Genomic DNA, 16,781 nt, shown 5'->3' on the forward strand with positions numbered 1-16,781 from the left:
AAAAAAAATGGCGTCGCCCGGATTCGAACCGGAGACCTTCAGTGTGTTAGACTGACGTGATAACCAACTACACCACGACACCTGATTATTGAATTTCTCATATATATTTAACATATACAAACATGTAACCTCCCATAACGCTGCTATGATCTTATCTTGTATGCTAAATTTATAAATCCTTAATGAACTCTATTACAAGTTTGAATATCGTTTATCGCATAGATAATTAGTTAAGCTTCAGCCTCCTCTTTTGTTATATCATAATAATTAAATAATAATTTATGTTTATATTTGTGATTTTGATGATGTATGTAGTGATATAATAATAATATTATCTTGAGTAATTTATTTTTTTTTCTCATAAGAATAGTATGCCTTCTTTTTTATTTCTTAAATCTTGCATCCATTCAAAAACCTTGCTATAAAATGGGACGACAAGAGTAAAACATAATATATAAGATTTACTTGAGTGATGAGCAAACATTAACGGAACAAGTGTTCGTTGGAGCATTATTTTCTCTAAAATTCTACATACCCCAAAATTGTTACCTTTTCTGCTGCTAAAAAAGTTGATCGAATTTTGCTCTATGTCTATCATCACTTCTTATCTAAAATAGTTTATACTTTTTTTTTTCATTTTTTTTTCCCCTATCATCTTTTAGCCCTTCTTTATCTTAATATTCTATAATTTTTATTTGGAAGGGTTAATTACTTAATTGCATGAGGAATATATATCTATATGAAGAAGAAGGTGATGGTATAATTAATGTGAAATTTGGGAATTACATTGTCATTGTAAAGGAATCTCTATGCCCTAATTAGGCCTCGAATTTGAATGCCGATCAGTGTACACGCGATCGGCATTCTATTTATCCGAGGCATTTATCGACATGCAAAGTTGATATATTTGTTTAGGCAGCATTTGAATACCCTGTTTTGGGTTGTCTTTGTTTTCTCTTTTCCTTATTCTTCCTTTGTTATTGTTTGCTCCATTGCCGGAATGAGTTTCGGGGTTGGATCAGGATCTTCTTATCATTCCGGAAATGGAGTTGGAGTTGGAAGCCCTCTGCAGCGTTCTTCCAGTAACAAAGGCGGATTTTTAGGTTCATCGGCTAATGAGCGACCGGCTCACCAAGTTGATTATGTAGAGAAAGACCCCAAGGGTCGATATGTTCGGGTAATTCACTCTACTTTTTGGTAGTACTTCTTTAAATACTATTACTCTGTTAGAATACAAATGCATATTCATTTCTTCTTTAGTTGGTTTGGATATTTGGTCCTTTAATTTTCCATAATTGTTAAACCATAAAACATAATAAGCAATCTCAAGTATTCTGATGCAAATAAAATTCTTGATTTGCTGTTTTATGATCACAAAAAGGAATGTCTGAGCATGCCCTTACTCTTAATTCAATCCCTCCCGTGCCTGTGAATTAAAGAAAGGAGGAGGTAGTCAAAAAGAAAGAAAGAGATAGATAGATATTCATTAGTCAAATGTCCAACTGATCGCCCTGAGTAGTTTACCGCACAAATTGAGTTATCGTGACAATACCTTTCAACAACATGTTCATCTGCACCTGAAAAAGACCAACCTCTTTGTTTGAAGCTTTGCCAGGAAGCTTCTACTTTCGGTGAGCAAGAGCTTATTTTATTGTTGCTTCTTCAACAACAGATTTCATCTAGGTGAAAGATACAAAAACACTAGCTTCATGTTGCTTCTTGATTAACACAGAAAACTTCTTTTGAACTTTAATCCCTTTTTTCATAGCATTGGTAACACTCCAACAGCTGTGACATCTTTTTTTCTGTGGGTGAAGAATAAAGGCCTAGAAAGAGGCCAGCTTCATCTCAAATCGATTTGAAGATATATTTAATCAAATAGAAAAATCTTGGCAGCCAGATAACAAACTACCCAAACTGCCTGCTCAAGACCAGGCTACTCAAACAAAAATATATTGGACTTTCCAAATTGCAAACTCCTTTAGTCATCCTGCTTCCTAAATTTGGTTTTGGGAGGTGGGGTTTGTGCGGAAAGAAGAGACTAATCGAGAGAGGATACTTCTAAAAAGGGTGCAGAAGAAAAGGATCTGAAAATACTGGTTTATGTTGATTCCTGCTGATATGGGGATTTGAATAGTAAGTCCAATTCAACTGCATTAGAGTGCTGATTTTATGCTAATCCAAAGTATCTTTTTCTTTTTGCTGAATCACCAAATGGGATGATACTGTGAAATTTCAAGTTCCAAATTCAATATATAATTTTCTTAATAATAGAACATTAATCAAGGGACAAGTGAAACTCTCTGTCGTATTGAGATAGCTGTGAAAAGGAAAAGAAGGAACGAGTATGGGATACTCGTGTTTGCTTGAGGCTGAATTCTAGTTCTTTAGCAACTTAAATAGCCTTTTCGCTTCCAAACAGAAGATTTTAAGAAGTCTGAATATTAACACAAAATTGGAACATTATGCTGTTTAGCACTGAAACTCAAGAGTATTATTTCACTGATAATCATTTATATCACCTGCTTGTGTTTCCTCTACAGTACAGTGAAGTGTTGGGCAAGGGAGCATTCAAAACTGTGTATGTTCCAAAACCTTATTGCTGATTTTTATTGTTCCTTTCTATAGTACTAATTGTGTATTCAGAGCATAAAGCATTTTGTCTTTTTTATTAAAAATTGTGTTTCAGCTACAAGGCGTTTGACTTACTTGATGGTATTGAAGTTGCATGGAGCCGAGTGAAAGTTGAGGATGTTTTGCAGTCGCCTGACGATTTGGGAAAGTTGTATGCGGAGATTCATATTCTTAAACAGTTGAAGCATGACAATATAATGAAGTTCTGTGATTCATGGGTTGATGACAAGAAGAGAACAGTTAACATGATCACTGAACTCTTCACATCTGGGAACCTGAGGCAGTGAGTTTCTCATAGTATTTCATTTTCTTTACTTACAAATTGTGTTCTCCTACAATAACTTTGTGGGTTGTAATTTTCAGATACCGTAAGAAGTATAGAAGTGTTGATATGAAGGCAATAAAGACTTGGGCAAGGCAGATACTTCAAGGGTTAGACTATCTTCATAGTCAGAACCCTCCTATCATCCACAGGGATTTGAAATGTGACAACATATTTGTCAATGGAAATCATGGAGAAATTAAGATTGGGGACCTTGGATTGGCTACCATTATGGAGCAGCCTACTGTTAAGAGTGTTATTGGTATGGGTATTTCTTGTAATAATATGCTTTGGAATAATGTCCCCTCTTCTTAAACGCTGACTATATCTATTGCTCTGAAGGGACCCCGGAATTTATGGCCCCGGAGCTTTACGAAGAAGAATACAATGAACTAGTAGACATATATTCCTTTGGAATGTGTATGTTGGAATTAGTAACCTTTGAATATCCTTACAGTGAATGCAAAAATCCTGCTCAAATATTTAAGAAAGTTAGCTCGGTAAGTTTGATGAAGTTGCTTCTTTACTCTGTCTAGTCATTACATGTTTTTGTGAATCTAAGAATCTTCATTCTCAGGGTGTTAAACCTGCTTCCCTCGGCAAAGTTACTGATCCCCAAATCAAAGGTTTCATCGAGAAATGCCTGGTTCCTGCTTCTCAGAGGTTGCCTGCCAAGGACCTTCTCAAAGATCCGTTTCTTCAATTTGAGAATTTAAACGGGCCAATCCATAGTCTGTTGCAATCACCTTACCAAAGTCCAAGATCATTAAGTTCATTGAAATCTGCACCTCATTCGATGGATGTAGATTCCGATTGTAACCAATCAGTATGTACAGACTCCCATTGTGGAAGTCCTTGTGCTCCAACATTGGAGTTCCAGAGGTTTCATCAGAATAATGAATTTAAATTGACGGGTAAGAAGAATGATGAGAACTCAGTTTCATTGACCTTGCGGATTAAAAGCCCTTTGGGTATGTAGATGCATTCCAATTGTTTATTGTTTTTATTTGCTTGGCATTTTGGAATCAGATGGCTCTTGTTTATCTAAAGGCTTAAAAATTTGCAGGCAGAGTAAGGAATATACACTTCAATTTCTATCTCTATACGGACACTGCACTCTTAGTTGCGGCTGAGATGGTTGATCAATTGAAACTAGATGATCATGATGTAGATTTTATTGCCGACTTCATTGACTATCTAATAATGAAAATTGTGCCTAGTTGGAAGCCTTCAGATTATCATTCTAGCGGAGGGAGAAGTCAAAGAGAAGAGGCTCTACAGAACTACCTAACCTTGTCTCCCTTACCTACCACATCCAATGCTCGACAAGATCATATTCCAGTTCTCAATATGAATAACCAGATTAGCAGCACTGCTCATCAAGTTGATGAAGATAAACTGTATGCTAATTCAAATGGAACTTCTTGTCGTGTTACTTTTGCTTCCCCTTCACATTTGGCAAGTGTGATGGATGGAGAGTCTGTTACTTCTGAAGTTATGGGAAAGATTTCATCTCTAAAAAATTCATTTGGATTTGGCGATTACTTTACATGTGCAGATGTAATCTCTAAAGGTTCTAGTGGAAACTTATCGGAGGTGGATTTCATGGGCTTGTTTCACGATGAATGCAAGTCACAGGGAAATGGTGGCGATTATTTAGAATGCACGTTAACAAATGGATTTGGAAAGAATCTGGAGGTGACCTTGACAGATACAAATAGAGCTTCTAAATGCATGAGTTTATCAAGCAACTGTTCATTTTTATCGTTAGTATCGAAAGATGAGGAGAGTGAGTTGAAGTTGGAGCTTGACTCAATTGAATCAGTATATCGACAATGCTATCAAGAACTCTCAAGAATGAAGCTGGAGGCATTAGAAGCTTGCAGGAAGAGATGGATCACAAAGAAAAAGTTGGCATGTAATTAATTGAAGGAGAATAGCTGACAACAATTCATTCTTTCTTTTTTTTTTTTTAATCTTTTCTTAATTTCTGATCACATATTTGAATCCGTGATGGATTTTGGTATATCATTTTTTCAGACTTATCTTCCTTCATACCCCTTTATTTGTGTGGGTGAAGATTATATGTACTTTGTATAAAGTGTGTATATAGTCGTTTAGTTTTGCTGGTTTTTAGCCTTTTTAAAACTCTTCTTCTTTGGCCATGGTTAGGCAAATGAAATAATTGACTTGTAATATATGTTCATCATCCACTTTTTTTTCCATACAAAACTACTTATTAAATTAAATGTAATATTTGAACTACAATTTATGCTAAATAACGAAGATGGTATGATTGTGTAATATTTGAAACCATATGAGAGGTATTTATTACAAGTTGTAACTTCAAGGGAAGTTTGTGAAATTTTTTCAAAATATAAATATGCAAAAAAGAATTATTAAAATTTCGACGTAAGATTTAATTTTACAGTAGATAATTACGATAACTCGATTAGTTAGAATCGAGATTCAAGCATATCCTTTTAGGTATTCAAATCCATTTATTCTTCTCTCTCTTAAATGCAATTCTCTCTCTAGTTCATTATTTTTCCCTTATAATTAAATCATAGAAGTTTTGTCAGATGGATAAATCAGTTGGATTACGAGGGTATTGCTGCTTCAATTGCCGGAATATTGTAGCAGATCATGATGATATCATTAACAAGGAATTTTTTGTTAAGTACATTACTTCTTTTATTTGCAATATATGTTGGTTCGCTTTCAAAATATATAGTCAAACCACAGATCTCATTTAGTTGTTACATAGAAGTAAAATAAACCATGAAAAATAGAATTTGATTTTGTTTTTATGATATATAGGGCATACATGAAAAGGGTAGAGGACGAGCATTTCTATTTTCTCATGCCATCAATGTTGTTGAGGAGCCTCCATATTACATGGTAATGTTAACTGGTCCTCATGTGGTGTCTGATATTTTATGTGCTGAATGTGGCAAGAATTTGGGATGGAAATACCAGAGAAGTTTTCGTGAAGTGAACAAGTACAAGGAAGGCAAAATTGTCTTGGTCAAGTACAACATCATCAAGGTTTAGGTTATTCATCCTCATTCCTCATTTCAATGATATGAATCTAAATTGGTTACTTTTAGATAATGTTTAGTCCATTATCATGTTTAAAGTTTTGAACTTTGACATTCATTCATTATTAAGTTATATATGCACTAGATTTTGGGTCAATTTGAGATGCTCCATATGGTTTTATTTTGAAGTCTATGAGGGGGGTTATAACCCCAATTAGACTTGGATATAGAGAAATGGAAGTCATTAACAATGACCCTTTGTATGAACAATTGACAAGGGAAGTCAAATAGTACCAGTAATTGGCAATTGAACAAAACTTGACTCCCTCAGCTTGGGCGTGAAAAATATCCTCTTTGCCTTGACTAGTGAGGAAAAATCCAACAAGTTTTTATGTACAGACTGTAAGCTTCAATTCCAACAAATATTTTACAATGAAAAGATAGCTATAGGAAGCTTCAAAGGAGGACAAGTAAAAAGACAAACTAAGGAAAAATCATTGTGACAAGTTCGACATCACTTAAAAAGGGATATTTTTAGTTCAACTTTCTAAGTACCCTGAGCTGGAACTTTCTTTTGTACAGTAGATATATAGCCAAGCACAAATGGAAAACGAAGTTGGTAAATATCAGACTTAGCCCAGCGATATGCAAGAAGCTGAGTTATGGCTTGAAAAAGCACTCCAACAACAGTTCTTGGCACACCTGGGCGGAGACGCTGATATTGTTTGAATGGGTGCTGAAACCAAACAAACCCAGATTATAATATCGGATTTACTCGCTGAAACTTGAACTTAAATATTCATTTCCATCGGATCAGTGTATGTCCAGAAAATGATGGCATTGGTATGATTTTTCTGTTTACATTCTTTCAGTACAAATTGTACTAGAACGTTACTTTGATGCTGCACAACCCATTTAAAGTTGGGGCAAACGACACAAAGAGAAGGCATTATAAACAGCAGACATCAGTCGGAGCATAATGCTATATCGTCCAATTTGTGCTGAATGTCATAAGCTAACAAGTACTTTCTTACATGTGTTTCTTTTCATTCAGTCAGGAATACATGCAAACTGCTCATAAAAAAAAAAATAAAAGCAGAGGCAAGGATTCCACCATGAAAATGTTTCTCAACACCCAAATTGAACTGCCAAACTCTCTAAAGTTTAAGAAACAATCACCATTGCATTCATACAGCATCTATTTATATTACGATACCAGAAAGGAGTAGTGATCTTCATCTGATAAAGTACTTGCTTCAAGTTCTTACCTCCGAACAGGAGACCTGCTGAAGTTATGGAGGAAAAAGAAAGTGAACAAAAGCTCTCCAATTTATTTTTGATAAAGTAAAAAGTGAACAAAAGCTCCCCACTTGCAGCAAATTATAGAACTTCCTAAACAGTCGTTACATTCAAATAGTAAAATGAAATTTTCTGTCAGCCACTATGAATCTACCTGCGGTAACTTCCATACTCGGGACTCCTGTACCGATCATATGATGAACCATTGTATTTGTCATATGCAGGGATACCAGGGCGACCATAATCAGGACTAGGTCGACCCCTGCGATACATTGGGCTTGGTGACCTTCGGTAAGGACTATCACCATGCCTGCTATAGTCTCTTCTAAGGCTATCATACCTGTCACCCCTCTCACCATCATCCCTCAAAGCATACTCTACAGAAACAACTCTGTCGAGGATCTCACTGCAAATGCCAAAAACTCACTTCCTGTCAACAAGAAAAATAGCACAAAGTAGACATGAAATTGCAATATAAACAAACAGAAGAAAATGCAGAGACAACCTCATGTGTGTACACTTCAAGGCTTTTGAGGCATCTTCCAGATTTTCAAATTGCACAAACGCAAAATTTCGGCGTATTCGAACATTAAGGATCTTTCCATACGGTTCAAAGTGCCTCTCTATGTCACGCACCCTAGTGCGAATAGGGTCAAAATTAATGACAAACAAAGATCTTGTTGGTCTTTGGTTTGCTGCAACCTTGGAATCATCACGAGGTCGAACACGGTCACCCTGCCAAAACAAGATACAAACCATAGTTCTTACAGAAACTGTTGACTACAACTTCAATCCTATTGTCTCTTGGAGAAGGTGATGACATTTACCGAATTTGAGAAGTAAAGAGTGCAAGGAAAATACCTTTGCCCATTCTACTGATAACCGGCGCTTGTCATACCCAAATGGCATGTTATCAAGACTACGGATGGCATCAGCTGCATCACGCTCATCCTCAAAGTAGATAAATGCAAAGCCTGTAGTTGTAAAGACATCATTATAAGTTCAACAAAAAGCAAGACAAGAAAGTTTGAAATCTTTTGAGCAGAGCGTACATCACTAAATCAAAGCCCTCGTCCCCTTTAGGAAATAAAGAAGTACAACACCTGCAAGTATGTGAAGGCCTGATGAAAGTAAGGAGAGAGAGAGGCCTTGCATGAACAAAATCATGATGATGATGAAGTCTTATTAAAGGTTTAAATCCAAGAAGTCAAGCCTGAGTAGTCATTGCTAAGCATGCTTCACCAATTTCACAGCACGATTCAGAATTTGGAGGCAAGGCATGATAGAATTCATTGATCCGCTTATTAATAGTGGTAGGCATGGCATGAAGAACAGATAGATCCCACCACAACCATTCTTCGAAAATGGCTACATGGGCAATGAAGTGAATGACAGAAGATTGATCTAAGAAATGCAGAATGATTCCATCATTGAGGAGTACAGGAAGACAGATAGGTTGCCTTGCAATAGAAGTTTTTGCAAGTGTTGAGCCATGATACAAGCTCTTTTTCCTTAGGAGATGTTCCTGCGTCAAAAGAAACAATTAAATATGGAATCCTCCGAATGAATTTCACATTTGGCTCCCCACCATGTCTTACCAGGTCCTGTGTGCACATACATAGCTACAACAAAGTAGCTATGTACCAAAGCAATTACATTTAAGCAGAATATCACACTCGTGTATCCAGGAAAAGAACACTATACTCATATATTGGGAAGGGAGGATCAGCACGATAATATGAATGAAGCTATTAATCAATAACCCCGGTAGTACTCCTGCCAAACTGATTGGGTCAGATATATGAAACCTGGGCAGGACATGGATTACTTATCCTAATTGGGACTATGTTTACACTGGTGACTAGTGACTACCAGCCTACTCCTTTTACACAAAATTGGCTGTGGCGTTCAAAAAACAAAAAGAAAACATTAATAGCTCCAGAAAGGTCAACACTGCCTGTATTTGAAAAACAAGTGTCCTGACATTAAAGAATCATGTAACTCTTACAACTGAAAATATAGTAACCTAATGTATTTTAATTTGCAACACAATTGCATGAATAAAGCTAATTTAGGGTGTTATTTTCTTGCAACTCTGTTTTAAACATTACCATTACCAAACAAAAGTAATACACCTAAAGAACACCCATCTCCCCAAACACCCTCCAGGAAGAATGCTACAAAGAATGAGGCTCCAACAGAAAACACTAGTTACATCTATGCACTGTGAAAAAATAAAACTAAATACAAAGTAACCTACGCATAAATCCCCTACTCATTTGTGCCCTCTTTGATTAATTTATCATCTCAATTTTTTATACAGTTTCCTCTAGCTATTATTTCTGTATTTCTCTTTTATTAGTCATATATATCATCAAGAATAAATGCATTAAGAAGCCAACACAATTTAATCTTAACCCTTCAAATGAACATAATCAATCAAGCAATCAACTCCGCCTCAAAGGAACAACAGTAGAATAATAAAATTAACAAAATCAACAAAAAAATCAACAAAGAAGAAGGGAAAAAAAATACAAAAGGGTACCAGATTTCATGTCAAGACGCTCGATCCTTCCATACTTGGAGAACAATCGCTCCAGTTCTGGTTGACGTGTATCATACTCGATATTCCCCACGAATAAAGGCCTCATCTTCGACACCAAACTATTGTTTACCTGAAAAAAATTAATCAATAGCACTGTAAATGAATTTGTGTACAAGCAAAAGAAAAATTCCTTAATATCAATCAATGAATTACATGTCAATTCCAACAATTGAAATACTATTTGGCAATTTCGCTTCATACAACCGATTTCAAGTAGAAATTAGGGTTAAGGGGTACGGAAAATATTTACCTGCAAATCCTTAGAACTCAAAGAAAATCATTCGTCTTCCAGAAAAGTTCTACGGGACCGAAACAGCTTAAATGTTACTTTTGGGCGTGTTTCTAGCCTGCGGGTGGACTAAAGCCCCTTCATTGGAAATTGAAAAAAAAATTGTATATAATGTCAAACTAACAAATCAAATTAAATGCTATAATTATATTTTGATTTTGATTTCATTGTGCCTTATAGTAAACTGTTTGTCAGTCATCTATCTCCATCAAACTCTTGCTCGCTACTCTCACTCTCTCGCTCCATCTCTTACTCGCTCGCTCTCTCACTTTTATACAAACACAAATGTACAAAATGTGTTTGTGTTTCTACAAAGCAATAAAAAATTGTATATACATATAGATATATTTTCGTTTCCCTCTCCCAGATCTCGCTCACCACCCTCGCTTCTATCACTTATACAAACAGAAACAAAATGTATAAATTGTGTTTCTATTTGTGTAAAGCAAAGAAAATTGTATGTACACCTGCAAATACATATATCTTCGTCTTATACACTTATAATTATACAATACAAATATTTCACTGTCCAATTTTTTTTGTCTCTCTCTTTCTCGTTTTGTACATACACAAATTATACAATTGATTTGTATACAATTACTTTCTTTTGTATATGTACAGTGAATTATACAATTGGTTTTTTTTGTATATGTATATCGAATTATACATATTTATTTTTGCTGTACAGCGTAATTATACAAACTTTGATATAGCATACAAATATGAATTTTGTATTTGTTATATGTGAAAATTGCTCTTTAAAAAATCAAGTCGGATAAGCGTGATAAAATTAGATTGATATATAGTTTAAATTGATCTACAAAATTTTTTTATTTTATTTTGATTTGTTATATATAGTTATAATAAATTTAAAAAATTATTAGATAATTAAACAAGTCATAAAATTAAAACTTTAAGTAGTAAGAATTGGAAAGTTGGGTTATGATCTATTGAAATGTTTGTTAGCTTATTTGTCCAACACATTTATTAAACAAGTTCCAAATTTATATCAGCTACCTATTTGACATTTTTAAGTCGTATAATTTTTGTCATTGTTTTTAAATAATAACTTTTATCTTCAGGCTCTCCTTCTTCATTCTTCTCCTTTTCTTGATAATATTTTAATTTTTTTTATGAAAATATTGTCTTTGCTCTAAACCTACACTATTTTACGATAAACGCTAAGTAATTATGAGGTTCTAGGTTCTTATTAGGGAAAACAAATGATAAGCACAAGGATTAATTTCATCAATTGTAACTAAGCTTATTATTTATAATAAGTATTAATTAAATTGAAGTCACAAAAACTCTCCTTTTCTTATACTCATTAGGGGTTATTTAGTTGGTAATAAGCTATCTCATGACTAATTACATATCGGAATAACTTATTCTATCATGTATATGAAATAACTTATTTCATTACTATGATATAAATAATAAATGGTAGGATAAATTATCCTAAACTTACAACTAAACATGACACCAAAGTTCTATCCCTTGACTATTTTTATGCCAAAATTATTTATTTTTATCCCTTTGTATCAGATGATCTCATACTTTATTACTCTATATATATATATATATATAATATACATGTAAGCCATTTTAAATTTAGTTGGATAAAATTTTGTATTTTGACTATTCTTAAACTCCAATCTATTGTTTCTATAACCAGTCTTGTCATTTTCACTTAGCCGTTAGCTTTCTCGTGCGAGAAGAATTTGCAAGGTTTAACTGTCCTTGACTTCTTTGTCCCTCACTTGCAGTCTTGTACATTACTCAATAACATCCACACAAAAATTCTACTTCTACATATTTTAATCAATAATTAGTCCAGAGACTTGCCCACTTTTTATTTATTTTTTCGCTTAATATTTAAAATTGAGTAAATTTAAATTCACACGTTGTAAGACTCATTTTAGATCGATGATCTCAATAGAACTTTTTCATTTTCAAAAGCTCAAAATTTATGATTGACACTAAAGGGTTCCCAACTATTTCATCACTACTCTTATAATAATTACTGATTAAAAAATAAAACCACTCAGTTTGTTATGGCTACAAAAAAATATATCTTTTATCATACTTACATATATAACTAATTACAGTTAAATGATCATACGATATGTAATGAATGCCTGATTGTGAGTAATTTTTGTATTAAAGTAATTCTCTTACTCCCTCAATAGAGTTATTATATCAGAGGCGGAGTTTGTATCATTTTTGTTGAATAAGAGTCAATTGACTCTTCTTTATTGGAGTTATAGATAAATCATTTATTTTTTATAGTAAACGTATTATACGTTGATTATTTTGATATATTTATTTATTTTAAGTATTTTAATGAAAATTCGCATTATTCTCATTGTTATTAGCTAGTTTTGTAATTAAAAGGTTTCTTCCCTTCAAATATTAGTACTCAAAATGATAAAGGTTTTGAATCTTTCCATAAATAGAAAAGTAAAATTTACTCACGTTTTTGCACTATTTGCTTACGATTTTACTAAGCTAAATCAGACGATAATTTTAGATATCGCTAAGAGAACGGAAAAAAGAACACAAGAGAATTGCTCGGAGAGATAGTATTGTGTAAAAGTTTGTTGATTTTTGGTTGATGCTTTTATATTGTTGTCCCTCTATTTATGTTACTAATTTAGAGCTAATATATAAATAATATTGTACTGTTATATAAGTACCTATATATCTATAAATAAGTCTTTACTCTAGAATACCTACAATCCTATGTATTTCAAGGATATTATTGGATTCTTCTAAAAAATTATTTTGATTACTGATTATATAATTATAAAGTTATAAATTTGCCCATAAATAATATTGAAAATTACAATATTGCCATTGGTCATCCCAATCATGACTCTTTTATATAATAGATTCTATAATTTTACAAAGAAAATATCTGTATTTCTCTAGAATCATCCACGAGAATAAGTCTTTCTCCTATGAACTTCGAAAACCAATAGAAAACTTCACTTGCAAAGTGTACTTCGAAACTTTAATTTATAACTATAAATCGTTCATTTTTTCCATTGAACATGCTTTTTAAGAAACCTCATCGTATATGTTATCATAATTAGGATTAGCATAAAAGTGGTTGAATAAATTAACACTTTCATTCATCTTAGCTTGTCACTTATAATAAAAATACATTCATTTTTAGCATATCAAAGGTATTTTTTTTTATTCATATTTTACCGTTATTAATATTAATTATTTATTTTTAAAATCAAATTCTAAAACATAACACTGAACATCAATGTGTACTATACTATTGTATCTCTATTAATTATTATCTCTTAGAAAATGTATGGAAATTCTAAATTGAACAAATAAAATTGAGTGAAGATAATATATTGTATGAAACTATTGTAAAAATAATAACTCCACTATTAAACTCTTTTGATTTTTTTATTTTAATCATAAGCATCAAGCGTTATGAGTACATTTGCAAATATATTTTAGTTGATTTAACATTTTGACTTGACCCTTGTGAAAGTTGTGATCACCTTCAATGAACACCAAAAGAAATATTGGTTAGAAAAATAATTTCATCCTTTTTCTGGTCCTTTTTTAAAGCAAGGTGAGCTTGAACACTTTGTTGTTGAAAAGAAAACAGCAAAGCGTTCTTGGCATTTGAATGAAATTGGGGATCCTTCGAAAACAATTTCTCTATTATGAGTTAGATTTGCGTACACTTTATTTTTTTTAAATCTCAATTACTGAATTCTCCGAATGTGTTGTTGTTGTCCCTTTAAAAATCACAATTAACGCAAAATTGCAGTATCTCAATTTTAAAATTACTACAGTAAAAATATTTTTAATGGCAATTAAGCTAACAGTAATAATTAATTACTACCATTAAATATATACTTTTAAAGTCAATTATCATATTAGATAAAATAACAATTAATCAATATCGATAAAAAAATTATTATTCTTTATCAATTTTATTCATATATATATATAGTCGTTAAATTTTTTTTTTTTTATAATGATAATTAATATACCATACACGTTTACAAAAATTCATAAAACTAAAATATTTACAAACGTCATTTTTGAAGGGAAAGCAATTACTTTGAAGTAGTCATGAGTACGCTGACAAATACAAGACAACATAATTTTTTAAAAGAAAAATGATGGAAGGTGTTACAACAAACAGAACATGTCTCAATTTATTTATTCATCCAGATGAGCTACTTCAACATTATTTTACAAATATGCTTATCGTTGGAGAATATTGTTTGGTAAATTGATTATAAAATAAAGAAATCCTACTTATTCAAGATCCAAGAATAAAATCTATTAATTAAACTAAGGCAGGTGTTATTATTATATATTAATAATAATATCTATAATATTAGCACTAGAATATGCCATGATGCGGTTTCCCATCACGAAGTTTCCAAGAAATGGCTCAACTTGGAAAAATTTGAGCAAAAGTACCAGGTCAGTAGACTTCTAGTACTATAGTCCCAGTCTCATCTTTTGACAACTTTTTTATTTTTTTTTCCAAAATTGATGGATAAAGAAATAAATTATTGGAGATTGAAATAACAACAAAGTTTAAATGACGATAAATTAGATAACAAAGAAAAATATATCCCCAAAACATAACATTTTAATATGATTTAACCAGTTAATCTATATATGAAAAAACTATACTAAAAAAGAAAATAAAAAACTATATAAATAATAATCTACCACTAAAGAAAACTTTTAAATCCTTAAAGAATCATATTGTAAATATTATTATGTTGTCTACACGAATAAATAATCTTTCATTTACAAACGTCCAAAAACTTATTTTTCAAGAGAAATATAAGTATGGACAATTCTAATTTTAGTGATAGAAAATTAAGATAAATCCCAACAGCAACTAAACAGAAATGGTCATTCAACTTTTATTTTATTATACTATAAATAATTAAATTACCACTATTTATATTTATTCAACTTGCTTAAGATTTTCACAAAGTACACCTTGCTTTTATTTTAAAAAAAAGTCTTTCTCCACTTCGTAATCGTCTCGCATTTCATCTACTTCAATTTTATTTTTATTTTTTTAAATAAAATTCATGTTACCTAAGTAAAAGGGAGTGATTGTTTAGTTATAAAAATTGTTAAAAGACTTCTCATGATAGTTACATAAAATTGAATGTTTTTTGGTTACAAGGATTGTTTAATTACTTTTATGGTATTTAGCTAAAATAAAATAGATTCTTATACCTTTATCTAATAAAATAAAAATTAAGTGGCGTGCGTTTTTCTTTACTAAACAATGAAGAGAGTCAAAAAGTAATCTTGTTGAATGGTTTTCTTATTCATGGTCTTTGCCTTTTTCCTAACCAAACAACTTTTAGAAGCTGTCCCACCATAATTTTAACGGTAATTGATTAATAATAATAGATAAATTATTACTAAATATATACTTTAACCGTAATTAGTATTTTTTTTAATATTTTTAAAGTTTATCCGACAGTAGATATAATGATAATTAATTAAAATTAATAAAAATTTAACACTCTTTATTATTAATGTATATTTATTATTGTTAAAAAATATTTTTATTATAATGTTATTATCTTAATCATTAGGAGAAAAAAAAAAAGAATAGAAGCCAAAACTAGTCGTCAATATGAAAACATGCTTTGCAATTGAATGACGAAAATCTATATAAAAGACTTTGTTTTATTTTCTTTCTATTATTTGTTTTAGTTTAAGATAATATATTCTAGTCTTATCTAGTATATTTACAAATTTATTTCAATATTCGATATTTTCACAGCATGCATCTTTTGAATATGTACACTCAATTTCATATAATTAGGACGGTTTAACTACCACTCTATAATTTAAGACTAGCAAATATTTGACTGCTCGATCAGAAACACTTTTATCCAATCAACTACTTGCTAAGAGTTTGGGACAAAATATAATTAAAAAAATGAATGAGTTATTCTTTATAACGTATTTCAATTTTCTTCATAATTTGAGAAATATGTCAAAAATTATTTTCTTACTATGCTAGGCAAGACTTATACCACTTATGGTCAATCCATCGATTTATTTATAAGCTTGCTATATTTCTTGGAGAAAAAGTATAAGAAGTATGAACTCTCAATGTTTGTATACAAATTTTACACACTACAGATATCTGAAAAGTCAAAAAACCCAATTTAAATATGAAGTGACACTATATTTTAAACTTATTTTGCAAATTAGAGATAATGGAAAAGTCAAATAAACCAAATTAAAGACAAAAGTGTCACTAAATGAAAAAGAAATCGAAAGACTTATTTGAGTTGGGGGTGACTCTGTATTACTTCCTCCATTTCAAATAAATTTATTCACTGCGTTTTTCTTTTTACATTATCATTTTAAAAAAATATTATTCAATTTTTAAAAAGTTACACCGCATAATCAAACTATATGCAATCTTCAATAGCAATTATTAATAAGAGTAAAATAAGAATAATCATTTTTTAAAAAAAATTGTAAATTTAAAATAAGTATTTGTAGAAATCATTATAGATAATTTGAATTAATGGAATAATTGGAAATCCACATTAA

At 31.5% G+C, this 16,781-nt stretch overlaps 2 protein-coding genes, 1 long non-coding RNA gene and 1 other non-coding gene across 8 annotated transcripts; 2 read left to right on the forward strand and 2 right to left on the reverse strand.

The window, feature by feature from the left end:
• Positions 1-8: 8 nt before the first annotated feature.
• TRNAV-AAC lies at positions 9-82 on the reverse strand. The gene has a single exon. It is a non-coding gene; the product is annotated as a tRNA-Val (tRNA).
• A 516-nt stretch (positions 83-598) lies between these two features.
• On the forward strand, positions 599-5,156 carry LOC107016158 (probable serine/threonine-protein kinase WNK10). The gene is made up of 7 exons (XM_015216646.2): positions 599-1,177; positions 2,544-2,581; positions 2,690-2,917; positions 2,998-3,218; positions 3,299-3,456; positions 3,534-3,927; positions 4,023-5,156. Exons 1-7 carry the CDS (start codon positions 836-838, stop codon positions 4,880-4,882), a joined length of 2,241 nt encoding a protein of 746 aa, XP_015072132.1. The 5' UTR covers positions 599-835; the 3' UTR covers positions 4,883-5,156.
• Positions 5,157-5,450: 294 nt separating this feature from the next.
• On the forward strand, positions 5,451-6,154 carry LOC107030392. The gene is made up of 2 exons (XR_001458096.2): positions 5,451-5,631; positions 5,777-6,154. It is a non-coding gene; the product is annotated as an uncharacterized LOC107030392 (long non-coding RNA).
• An 808-nt stretch (positions 6,155-6,962) lies between these two features.
• Positions 6,963-10,295, reverse strand: LOC107008395 (serine/arginine-rich splicing factor RS31-like). Of its 5 annotated transcripts, XM_015207418.2 has the most exons (7): positions 10,152-10,232; positions 9,842-9,971; positions 8,400-8,821; positions 8,158-8,270; positions 7,802-8,031; positions 7,451-7,702; positions 6,963-7,283 (listed from the first exon to the last, which is right to left on the reverse strand). In XM_015207418.2, the coding sequence occupies exons 3-7, from the start codon at positions 8,461-8,463 to the stop codon at positions 7,262-7,264; spliced, it is 681 nt and encodes a 226-aa protein (XP_015062904.1). In that variant the 5' UTR covers positions 8,464-8,821; positions 9,842-9,971; positions 10,152-10,232; the 3' UTR covers positions 6,963-7,261. The 5 variants fall into 5 exon arrangements, with proteins under 5 accessions (XP_015062904.1, XP_015062902.1, XP_015062899.1 ...); XM_015207416.2 differs by lacking the exon at positions 8,400-8,821 and having other exon boundaries at positions 6,963-7,280; positions 10,152-10,295; XM_015207413.2 differs by lacking the exon at positions 8,400-8,821 and having other exon boundaries at positions 10,152-10,295.
• Positions 10,296-16,781: the final 6,486 nt, after the last annotated feature.

The sequence above is a fragment of the Solanum pennellii genome, chromosome 1 (genome assembly GCF_001406875.1).
Source record: "Solanum pennellii chromosome 1, SPENNV200".
Taxonomy (NCBI): domain Eukaryota; kingdom Viridiplantae; phylum Streptophyta; class Magnoliopsida; order Solanales; family Solanaceae; genus Solanum; species Solanum pennellii.